The sequence below is a fragment of the Anolis carolinensis genome, chromosome 3 (genome assembly GCF_035594765.1).
Source record: "Anolis carolinensis isolate JA03-04 chromosome 3, rAnoCar3.1.pri, whole genome shotgun sequence".
Lineage (NCBI taxonomy): Eukaryota > Metazoa > Chordata > Lepidosauria > Squamata > Dactyloidae > Anolis > Anolis carolinensis.
Window position 1 is genome coordinate 126,787,693 of NC_085843.1, and position 17,460 is coordinate 126,805,152.

General features: G+C 38.1%; 1 protein-coding gene across 5 annotated transcripts in view; it reads right to left on the bottom strand.

The window, feature by feature from the left end:
- Nucleotides 1–17,460, bottom strand: part of farp1 (FERM, ARH/RhoGEF and pleckstrin domain protein 1) — a 240,549-nt gene that overhangs the window by 54,341 nt on the left and 168,748 nt on the right. For 3 of the 5 annotated variants that reach the window (XM_008106936.3, XM_003218697.4, XM_016992293.2), the window contains exons 11-13: nt 12,021–12,089; nt 9,542–9,617; nt 7,275–7,515 (exon numbers count right to left, since the gene is read on the bottom strand). In XM_008106936.3, the coding sequence (XP_008105143.1) occupies nt 7,275–7,515; nt 9,542–9,617; nt 12,021–12,089 (386 nt within the window). The remainder of the gene's footprint in view (nt 1–7,274; nt 7,516–9,541; nt 9,618–12,020; nt 12,090–17,460) is intronic. The other 2 variants (XM_016992295.2, XM_062975494.1) reach the window with 1 other exon arrangement.

Consider the following 17,460-nt stretch of genomic DNA (forward strand, 5'->3'; position numbering starts at 1 on the left):
TTCTCCTCGGATGAAACATTTCAGCCAACAGTGGGACAGCACAAGTAAGAAAGGAAAAGTTTTACAGCAAGATACCAGTTAGAGAGGATCAAAAGCCTTCAGTACAGATAATAATAAAAAGCAAAACAAAATTGATGTCATGCATACATTGATCAGTCAATAATTTTGGCTTGACATGCTTACAAACAATACTCCAAATTCAGCGTTAGGTTTAGTGGCCAGGAACCTGTCTTCTTGGGTACAAAGTCCATGCTGAAGTGATACAGAATAGCATTAAACCATGGCAAGTACAAAGCTGGGACAGTAACTGCAGCAATGAGACAAGAAAGGTATACTTTTTGTTGGAAAAAGAGAGGATATTACAAAGGTTGTAACAGAAAGATCGGGATTGGGGAAGATGAGGGTGTTGCTCTTTCCTATCTTTGTTCTTTCCATTACTAAAAACAAAACAAAAAGGAATGGAAAGAAAAAGAGTAGCGTGAATACATTTCCCTCGAACAATATGAATTGGAAAGGTTACGCATACTAATCAAAACTAAATAGGCTATACATCCTGGACCAAGAGCCCAATTTGTAGGCAAATTCATGTCTCAGCTATTGTCCATTTTGGCCTAACATCTCCTCAACACTGGCAATGATCATGCTTAAAATGATTTTGTAATAGAGTCAATTGTTCTAAGTGTTTCCTTCATTGGAAAGTGAAGGAATGTGGAATTGTGCATCATCACCATGGAATTCATTGTTTCTGTCAAAAGAAACTTCTTTTGCCAAACAACATTTCCACATTTGCTCCTGTTTTTAAGATTTGCAAAGTTGAGTCTTTGCAGTAGTTAGCCATCAATTAAACATAATAATAAAGGAATGTTTTAAGAGAATGTAGGACACAGCAATAGGAAGAGCTTTCCACTCCTAATTTATTGTTTCCTCCTCTAAATGGGACACTGGAGCAGTGTGGCAAACAATGCAAGGAGCAGAAGATACACCATGCTTTAAGTAGAAAGACAGAACAGTGGAGAATAAAAGGGTTTCTTTCTCCGTCAGAAGTACATGCTGCCAAAACAGTGCATATAGTGAGATTAAAAAGAATTTTTTATAATATTGTTAAACAAATGACAAGAATGAGAATGAAGATCCCAGTGATTTTTGAATTGGTCTAATTTTTTAAGATTCAGATTTCCAAAATGTAATATGCATCAGAAAAGGAGGGGTGAGAAGATGGATGGTAGATATACAGGTAGGATAGATGAAGCTCATATACAATCTGATTCATGTCAATATCAAAACACATTTCAGAATGGGGAAAATAATGAGATAGCTTGCACTATCTCACAAAAAAGCAAGTGTTATTCTTTCTAAATCAAGGATTAAAGGGCCTAATATATGAGAGATATCAAAAACCAAACCTTTTGCTGCAAGTACCACAGCAGCAAGTTGCATTGAAATACTGTTTCCTGATAGCCATGCACAGATAGAAGAGAACTTCTGCTTTTGTCCCTAAGTGCTCTCTTCTATAGCAGTGGCTTCCAGGTATATAAGACTCTGGGTTGTAGCCTGCCTTTAAAGGAGCTGTCTAGAGTGCTGAATCTTCTCCTCCACAATAAATTTAGCACCAGGGAAAGCTCCTTCAAAGTCTGCATCTAAACTCCAGAGAAGATCCACTGTCCCTCTGCCATGGAAAATATCAGCCATCACTGCTCTTTTCTATGTATTTCCAACAAGAGAAATTGAATTCTTCATGTTAGAAAAAAAATAAGGCTTTAAAATTGCATTAACTGAAATAGCACAAAACATAGCTTTTTCTCTGAAGCATCTTTTTTCATCAGTGGGATTAGAAAGGGATGAGATTACCAATCTGGATTGGGGGGGAGGGGGAGACAGAAAAAAGAGAACACATTGGTTTTTTTTTAAAACACTACAGTTATCCTTAACTTTTGCTAATATTTTGTTTCATACTGCAAAAGCAAATAGAATAAATGTGGATTTTCAGGGGTCTTTCTGGTCACTTAATATGCCACTGTTGCATGTGGAAAACACACGCTCTTGCATAGAATTAGATATTTTTATTTCTTACCTCCAACAAAGTCTGGCATCTCCCCATGGTATTGCACTGATTTTAAAAGGAGATTTCAAAGCAATACTACATTTAAAAAAAGAAAATATTTTACAAGTATAGAAGACCCAGAGGCCCAGGGAGTATGGTTGATGATGACATTAAGAGTGTTCTAGTCCAAATGTTCTAAAAGGCTAATAGTGCCTGGCTAAACTGAAGTATCAGATATGCACACACCAAGTCCCCCCTTGATGAGGACATTAACATGTATGGTATAACTTTGTCTAGGCATCGCACTGCTTATTTGTGTTAGACACTCAAAGAGAAAACACTCGACCAAAAGTCAATTTCTACCCTCCACTGAGGTAGTAAGAAAAGTATTGTGAGCTACATGAACTTTCTTTCTCTTCCTTGGTCTCATCTGAAAGGACATCTGAAGTGTCTTCTCTGTACAAATACAGAACATGCACCTCGCTCTGAGGTTTATTTGTGAATCAGTTCTAACCCTATAATATCCCAATGACTCACACACTTTTCCTTTCCTTCTTACTCTCAGGGATGTTAAAGTGGCCCTCAAGTTTTGGATTGGTCTATCACCAAAAGTTCCCTTTCTCTGACCCTTAGTCATTAAACCGAATCCAAGACACAACACAGTTATGAATTAAATACAGAAATTTTTACCTCTCACTAGGCTGTCACTTTCATATTTGTAAGTAAGATCTGATTAGGGATCTGAAGTGCTTCAGTTGATATAGTTCATAGTTTTGTGCAGACTGTAATGTTTAATGTGATGGCAACTGTATGTAAACATGGGCATGATGAAAAGGCAAATGCTTCTCGCCACAGCCAAGTATGACAATTTGCTACATGCATCAGCTTCCCAACCACTAAACCCAAAATTGACTGCATACTTGTGCTGACATTCATACATGAAAACAGCAATTCCTCCCATGTTGTCAAAAACAAGATATAAAAGGGTGCAATAAAGGTGCCCATCTAGATCCCAATTGATATGTGAGCAACCTCAGAGAAATATATAGGTTTCAAAAGAATTGATCAATCTTAACTTAACTGACGTTCAACAAAGGATTTTAAGAAGCCTTAGTGAGCAGAGTTGGAGTAGGGTGGGGTGAACGTACTATATAAACCTATGTTGGATTTCATGGCATTTAAAGAGATAATGTACATAAACAATAACTGTACACATACACTTGAATGGAGAATCTGCACGTATTCTCTTTCAACCACATACAGGGAACTGTGCACAATATCCAGTCAATATATATACAGTATTGACCATATTGTATACAATAGGTATACATTACATTCTGCAGGCTAACTAGTGATTGTGCATTGTTCCCAAGTGGGAAATATGCATAGTGAATAGATAATGTATGAAATACTCTATTTAAGCTGACAGTCCCTCATGTTGTTTGCCAACCAGGCCCAGAAATCTGGCAACATGCTCAACCTCATTCATTACGCTGCTCATTTATCTGCAGTTTACTGAATGTGCAGAATTACCCATAATCATGCACATTCTCCCTTCAGCCCACACTGGCAACTATATAAACATTTCACAGGCCAATGGCCACTTCTAACCATGATAAAATCAAATGCTTTTAATGAAGAAGAAAATCACTACATTATCTACTTGAAATTGCACGAATAACCACTGAAGCAACTGGAATTTACATGAACCATCTAACAAGCTAAGGCTGTACCTTATCAACACATTATTTCTACTATGCCAACCAGATATCAGCACATATGCCCATAATTGACACATTATGTACATTTTATCTACACTTTCTCAACTGTGTTTCTATTTAGCTGCAATTTAAATTAAATATCCAGATGGTAAAGGCAATGATTGAACATATTATTCTAAAAACAAAATGTCGACCACTTTGTCAGCATGATATGAAATTAAAACTCCTTTTTAATCTATTTGTCTATGATGTTATCTAGCAATTTTGAAATAATTGAAAACTTAATTTTTTGTCTACTCTCTGCAATCAGATATTGTAACTGTGTTTATGTCCATATGCAAGTACACATTAATATAGGTGGACTGGCAGAATAGAGAAGAGACCAAGTTAGATTTGAGCAAGTTAAATCTTGCAAAGTATATATAATTATCCTGAAGGGATGTGCAGCATATAGGAAAGATTTTTTTAAAGTGCCTAATTCCATTGCATTTTTTGAAAAGTCTGAAATTCTCAGCTTTTGTGAAATAAACATCTACCCCTTATGGTTACAGAGATATGTTTGATTATGTAATAGTAAATATTTGTGATGTACTGGTTAAAGGAAGAAAACTCTTCAGGAATAGTGCTTTACAATTATAGGTAAATTTGATCCAAAAATCTGTACACTCAAATATGTGTGTGTGTATTTTCAAATCACCAGTTGACTTATGCTTTTCATAGTGTTTACCTCACAACATATTGTGATTCCAGGCATTACAATAAATTATAAATACCAATCTCATTTGTTCTATAAAAATCTAAAATTAGGATCCAGAGTGGTGTCCTGGGTTGAATGTTGGAATATGGCTCTGGAGATCAGGGTTTGAATCCCTGCTCAACTATGGAAAACCATTGGATGACCTTGGCTAAATCACAATCTTAGCTTCAAATGGAGGGAAAGACAAATCCTCTCTGAACAAATACTATGTAGAAAACCCTGTGATAGGGTCACCTCAAGTTTGCCCTACGTCAGAAGTGACTTTAAAGCACACAACAGCAAACACCAAACTATATAACTGATCAATCTAAATGTCATGGAACAGTTTGTATGCTTCCAAGTGAATAAAGGCATGATTACATCAACTGGTTCAGCTAAAGTCTGCTCATGGTTATTTCATTCTGAGGCACTCTTTTGAGTACTCATGTCTACCTGTTACAGTGGTAAGACAGTTTAAAAAGTAAATATATAATTTACTGCCTGTGCACGATTGTTCATAACTAATCCACTACATTTATTTGACTTTTAAATGAAACTTCTGATCTGACTATTCTCTACCTTGGCAGACTATCTGCCCCAGATGGATAAGCATGTAATAGCTGGATGGATCTGGGTACACAAAGCCATTTTATGATCTCAGTAGTAATGGCAACAAGCTGTAGGCTGGGGTGGAGGTGGCTTAAACACGCCAACCTGCTGCCCTCTCTACCAGGTGAGTGCCCCCATTGTCATATGTTTTTTGTTTTCCAAGCATAAACATAGGTATTTATGCTTCTATAAACACATCCTCCCTTGCTGGATTGGAGTACTTATTTGGAAAAACAATCATTATTAATGCTAAATAATATCAGAAAAGAAAGCATGCAAATAAGATGCATGATACTAAAAAATCACCTTGTAGGAAACCTCTGTAAGTTATAGTTACATATATTTAATGCAGAAACATTTCTACTGAATAACTTTTCAAAGAGTTGATTCCATCTCCTTCCCATTATTATTTTAATCATGTTTTCCATGTTCTCTCTCTCTCTCTTTCTCTCTAACATGTCCAAACAGGGAGAAAACTTTTCAGCCCATCGGATGAAACTGCATTCTAATACTAGCATTGTATAAATAAGTGGTGATGTCAAAAAACAAAACATAGCATTCATTCTTGAAAAAGAGATCCCATTAATATTTTTTCAAAAACCCAGGATTTGCTTAGATGTGATATTTTATATCTTTTTTTGCATTTTGATTGCAGAGTAAACTTTTAATTCTAAATTGAGGCACTGAATAGCAAGCTCTCCTTTCAAAGGAGAAAAAAGCATGTGTACCACATGTGTACCATAATCTCAAATCATGTTGCTTTGAGATTGACAGAGACCGCAATCGTAAACACACAAACTTGGGAGTAAATCCCACTGAAAACAATGGGAGTTCCTTCTAAGTACCAATGAGAAGATTGCACCGCAAGTCATTTCTCTCTTCAACAATCTCACTTAAACTTTATTAAATATGTAACATACAACAAAGGTATGTTTTTTCATACTAACAAAAGCTATTTAGATCAAGAATCAGAACTCCTGTCTTTCAAAATCTACTTGTTATTATTAGATTTCACAGCAAACTATTGTTACCACTACAACCATCCTTAGCAACAGAGCCTTATCTATTTTTAATAGGGTAACTTATTTAACATTCTTCTAATAGATTATTTAATCAGCCAGGCATATTCCTGGAAGTGTTGTTCAGGTTTCTCAGCAACTGAAGACATGAAGACCATCTTCCTCACTGAGACCCAAAGACATATCCTCCACCTCATCTAGCTGAGCGCTGCCAAATGCATACTTCTTCCTAGACACAGGAGATGAATTCAGCACTACGGGATTTCCAAACACAAGAGGGTGGTTGAAAGGGTTGACTATCTCAGTCTCTGAGTCACTAGATTCTGTCCCACTACTCGTAGACCCTTCCATCATTTGGATGGTGGACATATGATCCATCATGCCCCTAGCATACAAGGACTGAATAACTGGACTTTGCTTTGACTGGTTAGCAGCTGGCACACCATTTGCCATACCTTTGCCTTCAGAAGTAACCATTTTAGCCATTCTTCCTTCATAATATCTATCTGATCTACAGTCTTGACTTGAAGACACCTGGCTCAAGATAAAAGGATCTGTTTCAGATCGATTGCACATATTTGGAAACATATGCTGTAGATGTGGCGACCTTTGCGAGACTGGTGAACACTTGCTGTAACCATGGCAGCTGAATGAAGGACTATAATGCTCCTCAGTCCGAGCCCTGCACTCATGCCCATTTTCAGTTGTATAGCTCTGAGAACCTGCTCTACCAATACTCATGTTGGGACTGGACCCTCTGCTATTGCAAGACAAGGGAGTGGCTAAAGGACTACGGGTATCTGGACCCCGAAACATTTCATCAACCAGAGTGCTGTGCCGTGGGATCCTGGGACTTTCACCCACATAGAAGGACATACTAGTAGGGCTGTCATCATTATAGTTTTCCGTGACATGGTAGGATGCCTTTATAGAGGAGAGGGAAGAATCCCCATGTCTATGTCTATTATGATTTTCACCTCTATAATCAATATAGGCACCACTGGTCGAATCACCCTCATAATTGTCATTTGTTTGGGAATTTGACCGTGTTATTTGCCATCTGAGGAGGTCATACTCGCTATCTACATCACTGCAGTCAATGAAAGGAATTGAAGTACTACTGCCACAAGCAGCTCGGGATGCAGGACCTGTGCTTGGTTGCTGCGTCTGTGATCTACTCTGTTGTGATCTGTCCTTTACGACCTCCTCTTCCTCCTCCATAGCTGCCACTGCAGCCCCATCAAGCCGCTTGCTTTCTTTAGGGCTCTTTTTCAAGGAAGGAGTTGTGGCTTGTCCACCATCTTCAACTGACACTTTCAACTCTTTTCCCTGCTGGCAGTTTTTTGCCACTGGGGAATCAACACCATCTCCATACGTAAAATCACAGCTCTGGGAAGAGAAAGGAAGACAAAAGGAAGAGATTAGATGTGAGCTAGGAGGTAAATGGAGAAAAATCAGCACCAATCCTAGCATCAAGTACTTCACAAATCTGTTGTGAATAAGGAGCTATCAACTTTGATAGGACTACAATAAAACTTCCAAATCTACAGAAAATGGAAACCCATAGAAGAAGCTATGATTCCATGAAAATTAACTTTCTCTGGCATATCCTTATGAGAAAGAAAATTAGCAAGGCATAAGTCACTGTATTGCAGTTGCACAAAGAGGAAGGTCCCACATTTGGACCCTAGCATCTCCAGTAAAGACAGGAGCAGATGAATGTTCCATATGTCTTTAGGCCAAATTTTGTCTGGGGACCCTCCGGGGGCTGAACGAATTGCCAAAAAGAAAATGCTATTCAGTTCCCAAGTCTATTTTAGACTCCAAAAAGTATGCGTTTCAAAAATAGGTTTTTAAAATCTTAAATAGAACAGGGGCTGCATCCTAGTTCAAAAGAAAATGATGTTCCTAGGGACTTTGAAGAGAAAGAAAAATGCTCAATACAAGAAGTATTTTGGATTTCAGATTTTGGTTTTTTTTTTGGACTACATGTATTTGTGTATGTGTATGTGTGTATGAGAGAGAGTAAAACATCTATAGATGGGACCCAAATCTAAAAATGAAATTCATTCATGCTTCATGTACACTTTATACACATATCCTAAAGATAATTTTATACAATATTTTAATAACTGTATGCATGAAACCAAGTTTGCGTACATTTCACCATCATGTCAACAATGGATTTGAGGGTTACAGGTTCTCTAGACTCTGGTTCATAATCAAAGGAGGTTGTTAGATCATTTAGTTGCATGTGAGCGATTGCAAAATTGACAGAATAATGAAATATGCAGACTAGACAAATGAGTGGAAAAAATCTACTGGGCTTGCAACAGCAAAGTAATTATCATGGTAAAACATGCCTAAAGAATTCATATCATAGAGTTGAACTGGTTGCTATGTGGTTAATTATGTTTAAAATAACTACATATCAGTTAACTCATCTTGAGGAAAAACCCAATTCCGAATTAAAATGTTTTTACCAAAATACTTACAAGAGCCGTTATTGTTTCAGTAAGATGTTTTGATTTTCACCAAGAGAAAGCTGGAATTTAATCAAGAAATCTCATTCTCTACTACTGAACCACTTCTAGGAAACAGATCTAACTGCCCCCTAAAGGAGGTCTATACTACAAATTGTTAGCAGGCTGGCCTTCCTGAGTTTTATTGTCCTCCTCAAGGGTACAATCTGTACTATTTCTAGTCCTTGCAGCTGTTGAGAAGAAAACAAACAATTTTGGATTTGCTTTCTTCAAGTTCTCAAAAAACAGAATGGATTTCTTACATGGATCATTATGCTATGTTCAATCCAGGAAGCCTCTGGCCTTCTACTGTCTTCTATTTACCACCTTTGCTGTTACCAATTTAATTTGTGAAAACTAATTAAATTGGTAACGGGGTGAAATCGAATGTCCATCAGACTCTCAAAATTATGCAGCTATATATTGCTGTTGTATATTTTCAAGTCGTTTTCTGGATTATGGCAACCCCAGATTTCTTTAGGGGAGGTTTGGCAGCTAAGAGTGTGGCTTACCCAAGACCACTTAATAGGTTTCGATGGCTGAGCAGGGGTTTGAACTCTGGCCTCCAGGTTCCTCATCCAACACTTAAACCACTACATTACTCTGGCTCTCACAAATATTTATATACATATATATCTGTGCACAATTTATTTAATTCATCAATATAAATATCCTAGACACACTTTTAAAATATTTTATTTGTTGGGATTCCCTAAATTAAATATTTTTCTAATCTTTGCACTTTATATTCATTCCAAACCAGAGGAAAAGACAGGACTGCTTAAAGTTGCAGTGTTCTATTCATTTGGTCATGAGTTATTGTACAAATCATTGAACAAAGACAAAAGGGACTATAGGACCTTTTGCTTGCAAAAGCATAAAAGAGAACGGACTTGTTTTGGCACCTCTGAATGCTGTTCTGAATGCTTTGCTGTCAGGCTCCTAACAGAATGGATCTTGCTGTGTTTCCTGAGGGAAGAAAGAAAAAAGCACACTCAAATTACAAAAACGTAAAACACACACACACACACAACCTATGCCATCCTTCTCTTCTTCTTCTCCGTTAACAAACCAGTAGTGTATCTAAACAAAAAAAAAGTCCCAAGAAGACTTCATCCTCAAAACAGATTTCTTCTTACTCAATATAGTTAGTTATGTGATACTTCAGTAAAAACATGTGTTATATAAACTCTCATAGAAGGAAAATATTTGCTGCAGAAGTGATCCTGTGATTCCAAAAACGACTCAAAACACAAACCTGTTGCTAGATTCATTATAAAGTTTAGCAAAAACATTGAACTCGCCCTGTCTCAGATGGGTTTGGAAAGAGATTTGGCAAGAGCACACTGGCATCCAGCCTTCCTTTGCTAAAGACACTTTGCTTTCACTCATCCATTGTGCCAATTAGTGGGATAAATTTGCTGTCCCTCTTGGTTCATTTTTAAAGGAAATAAAAATTGTCATTAAGTAAGTTGAGACAAATTGAAAAGTATGTGTGTGGATTTCTTTGTGGGGTGGGGAAGGGGAGAGAAAAAGGAGCAAGAAACAATTTTAAAATGCCCTCCTCCCGCCCCCAAATCGAGACTAAAAAAGGGGCATTTATTTATTTATTTATTTATTTCAAATATTTCTATCCCGCCCTTCTCACCCGGAGGGACTCAGGGCGGCGTACAATTGGCAACAACATTGGCATGTCTTAGAATAGATGGCATCCTAGATTCACAGGTATTTTTTTAAAAAGAGGATCAGGAGAAGTGGTGCCTGAGAGAAAGGAAAGGGGAGCAAGAGGCAGCCATCAAGAGTAGAGCGAAGAGATGAGGAGACAGAAAGAAGCCCCACGTGCCAGGAGTGTGAGGTGGTGGCTCTCCATTGCTTCTCTTCTCCACTGTCGCTGCTTCACGTTCACGACACAAAATTATTCTTTCCATCTCGTTTCTTCACTCCACTCTTGATGGCTGCCTCTTGCTCTCAGCTGGCTTCCTTCTCACTCTTTCATTTGCTACTGCTTCTGATCCTCCTTTAAAAAATCTGCAGTAGCAGCAGAGGCAGCAGCATGAAAGGCTGTCAAACAGCAAATCAGGGGCAGGGCAGCATTCGGTGCAGGGTTGGGGAGGCTTTCTACAGACTGTCCAGGACCGCTGGTCAGTGAGACAAAAAGTAAAGTGGGACAAAGGTAGGAAGACGGCAGCAAGCCAGAATAATAACTGAGCACACTCTACTTCCTGCAAGATGTGTCATATAATTTTTGCAGCAGGCCTGTATAAATTGGAAGTAGTCAGGGGTCAAAATTAAAATAAGTAAGACTGTGATTTCCAAATAGTGAACAAGTTATGTAGACCTTCTCCAGTTCTAGCCATTTACACTTATAGGAGATGGACATGTGTAAGTTGATCCTCCCTTCTGCAGACAGTCATACATAGAATCATAGAATCATAGAATAGTAGAGTTGGAAGAGACCACAAGGGCCATCCAGTCCAACCCCCTGCTAAGAAGCAGGAAATCGCATTCAAAGCACCCCCGACAGATGGCCATCCAGCCTCTGCTTAAAAGCCTCCAAAGAAGGAGCCTCCACCACTGTCCGGGGGAGAGAGTTCCACTGTCGAACAGCCCTCACAGTGAGGAAGTTCTTACTGATGTTCAGGTGGAATCTCCTTTCCTGTAGTTTGAAGCCATTGTTCCGTGTCCTAGTCTGCAGGGCAGCAGAAAACAAGCTTGCTCCCTCCTCCCTATGACTTCCCTTCACGTATTTGTACATGGCTATCATGTCTCCTCTCAGCCTTCTCTTCTGAATATTTGGTATGTACATATGTGCACATGTGTCTATATAATGGACATGACATTAGAAGATTGTGCTGTGGGACATGTCCTGACTTCCTGGTTTGCTAGTGCCCAAATAATGCTCTGATTTGCTGAATTTTCGCAATCATAGAAGCAATCTAAATAGGTTTCTAGGGATGTAAATATTCCTAGGGGAAGCCTTGGCATAACTCAGTTGTAAATGAGACAGCAGCAAGGAGCTAGCAATATGCTATTTGGTTAGCAGTGAAATAGTGATATAAGGCAACAGACAGAATAAAGGGCAATATAATTAATTAGCAAGTAAATACAATAATAACAATAACATTTCCCAACTATTTAAACATTTTAGTGTCTAATTGGAAGACGAAGTAGTGGCTGGCCAAGGAGGACTATAAAATGCCATGTCTTTCTCTGTATACCTTGTTGCTTTCCTTTTAAAGACCATGGAAACAAAATTTCGCCCCATTACCCTGTAGCTGTCATTGGCTGAGAGCTGAATAAGCATACCTATGATATAAGAAAACTTCTAGAAGCAAACAAGCAGAATGGTTAAAATTATAATGTCACTCTAACCTTTCAAACTGCACTTTCTTGTGTCCTCCTTCTTTAACATAGTCAAGAACCTGTTTTTGAGTTCGGCCACTGGGAAGAAAGAAATAAGGAAATGAAAGAGTTGAGAGGGTACATAAAAGTGCATTTTTCTTTTATTCTACACATTCTTACTATGGAAGCGTCTGATATCAAGATGACTGTCAGCTATTGGAGATAACTTACAATGTGTTGGAGTGCATCTTACAGTCATTATTAGATTCCCACAAAAATGTTCCTTCTGATGGAGCCAAGTCATTCTTTCCATTTCACGGTAACATATCATGAAAGACAAGGTTGGTGGTCACTCACTGTGGAATGGGAATGGCTGGGAAGGGGACTACATCCCCTTCACAACCATGACACATGCTCTGATGTTCAGTTACTGCTCATTCCATCATTTCTTTTGAACACAACACTAAATGTGTATCTTTATGCCATAACTGTAAAATATAACCTACACACACACAAAAAACAGCAGATTGGTTTAACTTATTTCTGTTGCTTTGGTTCAAAATTGTGTACAAAAGTTTATACAATATGGCAAAGTGTTCTTTGTGCTTTCCAAGAGCTTCAGCTGTTAACTGTGCTGTAGTAGGCATTTACAACTGGTAGTCTGTCAAACTGAAAGCTGCCCTTTGGCTATGTGTGCTGGCTCTCTAGGGTCTCAGTAAGCCATTTTGTTTTCATTCTGCCTGAAGCTGCTAAATCTAGATCACTGTCAAAATGCATGAATGGCAAGCAGGATTCAACATGGTCTTCGCTATACACTCTAGTTTTATGAATATATGCCATTAGTATTTCATCACTGCACATGTCATATTTTACAGTGTTCATGGAATTATATGTTTTGTTACCATAAGCTGAGACAGACTAAGCATAAAAATGGTTCAAATTGTAACGGATAAACAGTGAGCATAAAAGCTGGTAATCAGGATGCCAGTCCACGCACTCTTATGAGCAGAAAAATAGAAATTCAATATTAGAAGAAGCTTTCTTTCTCATCATTCAAATCCCTTGTAAGGTCACAAATGTACTTAAAAGCAAATATAGGCTTCACATGCATCAATTTTTGTGGCTATATATAGTTGGGTATGAATTTAAAAGATCAGATGAGGACTCTTTCACACACAAGTAATATGACACAAGAGACAAGTTCCATGCAAGAAATTGCATTACTTATGTGGTTGTTTTTAGGTCTTTACCCAGTTGTTTAAGTATACTGAGGAGTGTGTGACCATCAACTCCTCTGAAACTAGGTTTATAATGAGTAAAGAATAATTGCACATTACTGTATAAGTCCCTAGAGGTTTGGCAGTCTCTCTGCAAGCCTCTAGAGATTTGAAGGTTGAACAATGTCCCTATTAAAAATGGCTGCTGTCTCCCTGTTCCACCTTCAGTGTCCAAAATGCTGGGTGTGTTGAATTCCTAAAGTTTCCCCAAGTTGCTGCTGAAAAGAAAGCAAGGAAGGAGGAAAGATGGGAGGACTGCCTTTCTTTCTCTGGATAGGGCATGAAAGAGAAATGGGATGCACTTCTTGCCTCTTGTCACTACTTTCGCCCTTGGTCCCTTATATAGGCAGGTTGCTTTTCTTGCTCTTCTACTCCTTTTTTTCCAGGCCTCATTCTCATTCTTTTTTTCTCTACCTATATTTTTTCCTATCAGTATCTGTATAGATGTAGACATCTTAAGTTCAGCAATGCAATTTTCCTCTCCCCTCCCCTTGTAGCCCTTCAATTAAACAGATTATCTCCTTCTCTTCAGTTCTTCCTAAGTATGTTCCTTCTATGCCATATTTTTGCCTAAAACCTGCCCTCAATGTATACATGAGGTTGACTTATACATGTGTATAATTGAAAAAAATAATTGAAAAAAATACTTGAAAAAATATTATCCCAGAAAATCTGTTGAGGTTTTGTGTTTTGTTTTGTTTTGTTTTTTTGGCCACTGGGGTACTTAGATTACCAGTCAAAGTAACATGTCCCATTCCTGATAAGAGATTACACACCTTAATCACTGCAAGCCCTCAATATCTTAAAATTCTAATGGTACCAGAAAAAAAAACCCACAGCTCTCTCAGGGACAGATTTGAGATTGATCTTTTTTTCCTCACCCTGATGCATGTGGGAGAACTGGATTTGCAAGTTGATTCTCTACAGAAAGTATACTGATGACAGCCCTGCCTATATGGCATTTGAAAGCAGAAGACAACCCTGAATTCAAACTTAAAAGTATCTAACAGTCAATGAAATGTCCCTTCACTTGTTAAATATGCCCAAGGCAAACTTTTATTATGAGACTGAACAATTTCCAGGATATTAAGTGAAAATTGTACAGATCAGCACAAATGGCTACCACAAATTACATGCTTGGGAAACTGCATCCTCAGCTATCCCAAATATAAGCGTGAAAAGATCAGTATGCTGAGGAAGCATCACATACAAGGCAAGTTGTAGATAGAGGCAGGAAAAAGGAAACCTATATAGGGGGTTGCGCCACAGATCTGAGGCAGCAGAATAGGCACAGGGAAGTGTCAATTTAGTGTTTAATTTAAACTGCTATCCTGCCTTTTATCTAGAACAGGGGTCCTCAAACTTTTTAAGCAGAGGGCCGGTCCACAATCCCTCAGACTGTTAAGGGGCCGAATTATCATTTGAAAAAAAATACAAATTCCTATGCATACTGCACATGTCTTATTTGTAGTGCAACAACAACAACAACGAAAGAATACAATATTTAAAAATGAAAACAATTTTAACCAACATAAACCTATTAGGATTTCAATGGAAAGTGTGGGCCTGCTACTGGCCAATGAGATAGTCAAGTTAATTAGGATTGTTGTTGTTGTTGTTGTGTGCCTTCAAGTCATGTCAGACTTTGGCCGAGCCTAAGTCTAAAATTATTTATTTATTTACTACATTTATATCCCACCCTTCTCACCCCGAAGGGGACTCAGAGCAGCTGTATGTACATACAATATATTATATTATTAGCATAACACAATATTAGCATTATATATTACTACTAGCTGTGCCCGGCCACGCATTGCTGTGGCGAAGAATGGTGGTATGGAAAATAAAGTATTGAGGAATTGGTGGTAGTTAAGGTCAAGGGTAAAAGTTTTCCCCAGACATTAAGTCCAGTCGTGTCTTACTCTGGAGGTTGGTGCTCATCTCCATTTCTAAGCCGAAGAGCCGGCGTTGTCCGTAGACTCCTCCAAGGTCATGTGGGATGACTACATGGAGCGGCGTTACCTTCCCGCCGGAGCAGTACCTATTGATGCACTCACATTTGCATGTTTTCGAACTTCTGGGTTGGCAGAAGCTGGAGCTAACAGTGGGGGCTCTCTCCGCTCCCCCAATTCAAACCTGTGGCCTTTCAGTCCAGAAGTTCAGCAGTTCAGCGCTTTAACACGCTGCGCCATCAGGGGATATTATTTCCTAAAGGTTGTGAATATACAATATTTCTGATTGGTTTTTTTTGTTTGTTGGAGGCAAGTATGAATGCTGCAATTAGGAAAAATGATTAGGATGTAATGGCCTTGCAGCTTTAAAGCCTGGCTGTTTCCTCCCTGAGTGAATTTTTTGTTGGGAGGTGTTAGCTGGCCCTGATTGTTTCCTGTCTGGAATTCCCTTGTTTTCAGAGTGGTGTTGTTTGCGATATTTTATGTGCTTCTACTGTCTGTGGCCCTGAGAAAACAGAGGATTTTCCAGACTTTGATGATGGGAATACTTTGTTGGGAGGTGTTAGCTGGCCCTGATTGTTTCCTGTCTGGAATTCCCTTGTTTTCAGAGTGGTGTTGTTTGCGATATTTTATGTGCTTCTACTGTCTGTGGCCCTGAGAAAACAGAGGATTTTCCAGACTTTGATGATGGGAATACTTTGTTGGGAGGTGTTAGCTGGCCCTGATTGTTTCCTGTGTGGAATTCCCCTGTTTATTTACTGTCCTGGTTTTAGAGATTATATTGTTCTGCATTATTCTATCCCAGTAATTATTTCATATTAAAGAAGAATCTCACTTATTCAACATTCGCTTATACAATGTTCTGGATTATCCAACGCAGTCTGCCTTTTCATAATCAATGTTTTTGTAGTCAGTGTTTTAAATTCATTGTGATATTTTAGTGGTAAATTTGTAAATACAGTACAGTAGAGTCTCACTTATCCAACATAAACGGGCCGGCAGAACGTTGGATAAGGGAATATGTTGGATAATGAGGAATTAAGGATAACCCTATTAAACATCAAATTAAGTTATGATTTTACAAATTAAGCACCAAAACATCATGTTAGACAACAAAGTTGTCAGAAAAAGTAGTTCAGTACACAGTAATGCTATATAGTAATTACTGTATTTATGAATTTAGCATCAAAATATCACGATATATTGAAAGCATTGACTACAAAAATGCGTTGGATAATCCAGAACGTTGGATAAGCGAGTGTTGGATAAGTGAGACTCTACTGTAAATACTACATAGCATTACTGCGCATGGAACTACTTTTTATGTCAAATTTGTTGTATAATATGATGTTTTGGTGCTTAATTTGTATAACGATTACCTAATTTGATGTTTAATTGGCTTTTCCTGAATCCCTTCTTATTATCCAACATATTCACTTATCCTGCCGGCCTGTTTACGTTGGATAAGTGAGACTCTACTGTATATTTCTAATCTTATATTATCTGCTCAGAACTGGATTATATGAGGCCCCTTCTTCACAGCTGTATAAAATGCACACTGAAGTGGATTATATGGTAGTGCGGAGTCAAGATAATCCAGTGCAAAGCAGATAATATAAGATTATAAATGGGTTATATAGCTGTGTGGAAGGGCCTTGAGTCTACACTGCCATATAATCCAGTGCAAATTAGATAATCTGTGGAAGAAGTCTAAGTGAGGCCTACATCCGCCTGTCCCCTAACTGAAACCTGGATGTCCCTTGGTTGCTAGGCAACCAAGTGGGCAGAGATTAGCCCTCTAAACTGGCAGCAATTGGATAAAAAAAATTATTGCTCTCCCTCTAATTAGGACTTTATTTTTCTTTTCTTTTTGTTGTATCAACCTTGAGGTGTGGATGATGGGTTGTGTTGTCAAATTTTGAGGTTGGGGGGCCTGTACTTTTGTTGTTTTGTGAATTGCCGTGATGCCATCACTCTTTTATATATATAGATATTGAACTATACCACTATACTATTATATAATATGTAATATATAACATATAATTAATATAATTATATGGTATTACTATTAGTATTATATTGTATAACATAAGCTTATTATCAATATTATATGTATATACAATATATTATATTATTAAAACTGATATAAAAATATTATATTATAAAACTGAGGGTGGGGGCCAGGTAAATGACCTTGGAGGGCCGCATCCGGCCCCCGGGCCTTAGTTTGGGGACCCCTGA